Source organism: Triticum dicoccoides, chromosome 5B (genome assembly GCF_002162155.2).
Source record: "Triticum dicoccoides isolate Atlit2015 ecotype Zavitan chromosome 5B, WEW_v2.0, whole genome shotgun sequence".
In the NCBI taxonomy this organism is placed as follows: Eukaryota; Viridiplantae; Streptophyta; class Magnoliopsida; order Poales; family Poaceae; genus Triticum; species Triticum dicoccoides.
The window spans coordinates 368,459,579-368,462,864 of record NC_041389.1 but is presented as its reverse complement, the minus strand read 5'-3'; the positions used below and the strand labels follow the sequence as shown (position 1 = coordinate 368,462,864).

At 46.2% G+C, this 3,286-nt stretch overlaps 1 protein-coding gene across 1 annotated transcript in view; it reads left to right on the top strand.

Annotated features, from left to right (window-relative positions):
* LOC119305535 (protein ROLLING AND ERECT LEAF 2-like) overlaps nucleotides 1-1,875 on the top strand; it is an 8,172-nt gene extending 6,297 nt beyond the window's left edge. The window contains exons 6-7 of the mRNA XM_037582033.1: nucleotides 532-755; nucleotides 965-1,875. Of these exons, the coding sequence (XP_037437930.1) occupies nucleotides 532-755; nucleotides 965-1,604 (864 nt within the window). The 3' untranslated portion in view covers nucleotides 1,605-1,875. The remainder of the gene's footprint in view (nucleotides 1-531; nucleotides 756-964) is intronic.
* Nucleotides 1,876-3,286: the final 1,411 nt, after the last annotated feature.

Here is a 3,286-nt window from a genome sequence, read left to right as displayed (position 1 = left end):
GGAGGTATTGTGGCATGACAGTGCTATCAACTTATGGGCGGGGAGGTTTGGCAAGCGAGGAGAGGACTTTGAGTGACATGGAAGGCGGTGGGTGAGAGAACTGAATGGTTAGTTTTTTTTTATTTTAAAAAGCGGATGTTTAAAATATGGGTCCTATGTTTAGATCTTAAACCAAATATCTAATGCATCCCTTATACTCCCTCTAAAGAAATATAAGAGCGTTTAGGTCACTATAGTACCTAAACGCTCTTATATTTCTTTACGGAGGGAGTATTTTGCGTCGTTCAAAATATTGAAGTAAGATTAGTGTTTATTTATATACATATCTAATAAATGCAGAAATTGCCTTGGGATAACCTCTCACAGGCGTCCTGATATTTTTAGGTTACGGAATATCTTATTACTGTCAGAAGTTTCAGTAAATTCTGTTATTTGCATTATTTCTATATAAGTGTGCATGCTATTTTCTGTCTTATTTGCTACACTCTGACCTAACTGCTTCAACTGGTGTTGCAAACTTGCGATTTGCAGAATATTGAATCAATCCAGCAGATATACGACGAAAAATGTGCTCAGCTAAGCCATCAATGTGCCAGGGATGCAGATGCCAGGCAAGTTGACAAAACTCGGTTTACTATCAAAGGGTTGTATTCGCGACTCGTGGTAGGAACTGAAGTGCTATACTCAATTTCAAAAACAATTGAGAAGTTGCGAGATGAAGAGTTGCAGCCTCAACTTCTTGAATTACTACAAGGGTAAGCCTTTATTTGCTTCGTAGCGCTATGTACAGCACATGTGAGGACTTCAGGACCATTGTCAAAACTGTAATTACACCTGTTATGGTTAAATAAGGTATTCCTTTTGAGGTAGTATGCAAAGGTTGAAGGTATTGGCTAAAATGTTATATGTAGGCTCTGACATTAAATGTGGATATCATACTTATTATTGTGCACGACACTGACAGGCAGACACGCATGTGGAGGGTGCTGGAGGAAGTTCACCAAATGCAGCAGAAAATTACCTCTCCAACAGATGCAAAGCTCCCAGCAATGTCTCCTCCAAGCGAGTCGCGCGGACATGCCTTGATGAACCTCATCACTGAACTGGGAGTCTTCTACTCCAGTTTGGCAGGCTGGGTTGATGGTTACAAAAACTATGTGAGTGGTATGCACTCCTGGCTGCAGAAATGTGTGGTGCAACCACGAGACCGGTCAGGGGGAGGAAACCTGACCCTCTCGCCTCGCCAACACCTTGCTCCACCCCTATTTGTTCTCTTGGGGGATTTGTCCGCAGGAATGTCATCGCTCCCATCTGAAGAATCATGCGATTCCATCAAGAACCTTGCAGCAGATCTCAAGAAAATGTACAAGCACCAGGCAGCAGAACAGAAGAAGGCAGCGAAGAAGAGATCTTCAGACGCTGGGGCAGAGCGTGACAAATCGTCAGAGACTGAATCAGAGATGGCAACCCTGCAGGGCGGTCTGACCGCAATGTTTGATCGACTCTCGAAGCTCTCAGGTGCCATGGCCAGCCTGGCTGAAAATGTGAAACGGGAGGCGGAGGTCGCCCGGGAGGCGTACGCCATCGGTCGCCGCACAGAGTAAGTTATAAGATCATATCAGGTCATTTTCTTGAGTTCAGGTGTCGGTTTATAGGACAGACAAAGATAGAAACAGGTTTCTTCGGAGAAAAAGAATGATGGTGATGTTTAGGTTTGGTATATACCGTGAACTGTATGTACATTCCTTTGCCTGGGCATGGTATCTTGGGTGTTGTTGATGGTCGGACCAGTCCTAGCTTCTGTAACCAGACGGTTCTGGGGTAAAGTTTGTTTGTCAAAAGCACCGATGATGGCTGTGGCGTTTCGCCATTGTGTTTGCTGGGCAGATTGTGCTTCTCTGCCTGCTTATTTTCTGCTGCTGAGCTTGGGTAATCTGCAGCGATCTGTGCTATCTTGGCACTTGGCAGTAACTGGTCCTGAGTCCTGGGCCTGATGGGATCAGGTGTTTTTGAGTTCTCAATCTCATTTGTTTTTCTATATGGCAGATGATTCCGTGCAACAAGGCTTTCTTCTGTATGTGCTCAGAGTTAAGAGTTCTGACCCTCGGCAACATGGAGTTTTGGCGCTCATGTCATGTGGCCTCCCTGATGCTGTTCCGGATGAATAGGCTGCATATGCATAGATAGAAATCACACCTCAATCGCCCCCGTTTCCTGGACAGGTGTCTCCCTGTTCGCCTCCCCGGCGTCGTCGCCGCTCCTCTCGCTGCCCTCGCTGCCGCCGGGCAAAGCCCGTGTGGCTGACGACGGCGGCGGCGGGGCTCCAGGTGGTTCTGCGCGCAGTGGCAGCTGCGGCGGAGAAGCGATCGGTGCAGCAGCGGCGATCTGACCGCACCCCGCGGCAACGTGGCATCTCCTGCCCTGTGTTTCCGGCGACGGACTTCAACGGTGGGCTGGGCGTCGAGCGCGCAATCCCTCGGCTCCCAGGGCCCGCGAGCACAATGGCAGTTATGGCTGCAGCGAAAAATCCTATTTGAAGCTCTCTGCGTCAAACTGTCCGGCGAAGCAAAACCATCGAGCGTGAGCAATGCCCTTAAAAAAAAATTCGAGCGCGAGCAATGGGCTAGCCCACTTTGCCAAGAGACCAACCGGTTTTGGGAACCTTGTTCCCTGAACAAGTTGTTTTTCTTCTACTGCTTTCCCCGTTTCTTTTGTCTTGCCTCAAACTTGTACTAGTTTTTCTGTTTTTTTAATTTTTTATTTTTCTTCCTTTTAGTATTTTTTGTTTCTTTTTTCTTTTTCATTTTTAAAGTTTATTTTCCTTTTCACATTTTTTTGTTTTGAAAATGTTCAGAAAAATAAAAATATAGTTCATATCTTAACAAATTGTTCACAAAATCGCATTTGAAAATCTATAGTGGCCAATAGTTCTTATATGTCATGGCATGGGCCGGCCCAGGGCGACGGCCCAAAGCCACAAGGCGTAACCGAAGACTGGCACGAGTTCGAGGCCCAAGTGGAAGAGAAGAAGCGAGCGAGAGAACAGCTATATGAGGAAGCTTGGCTCAAAAAAAAAGCTACATGAGGAAGCAGATGAGAAGGAAGCATGAGTCGATTAGCAAGAAGCAAAACATATTTCTCTTATTTGCTAATAACTCTCCTCCCCTTTCCCCTTCTCTCAAAACTCAAATCCTCCCCGAGGAAGATAAATCCTAGCTCATGCATAAAAATTGGTATCAGGAGTCGATTCATTCCTCATCGATCCGTCCGTGATCCGTTAGTCCGA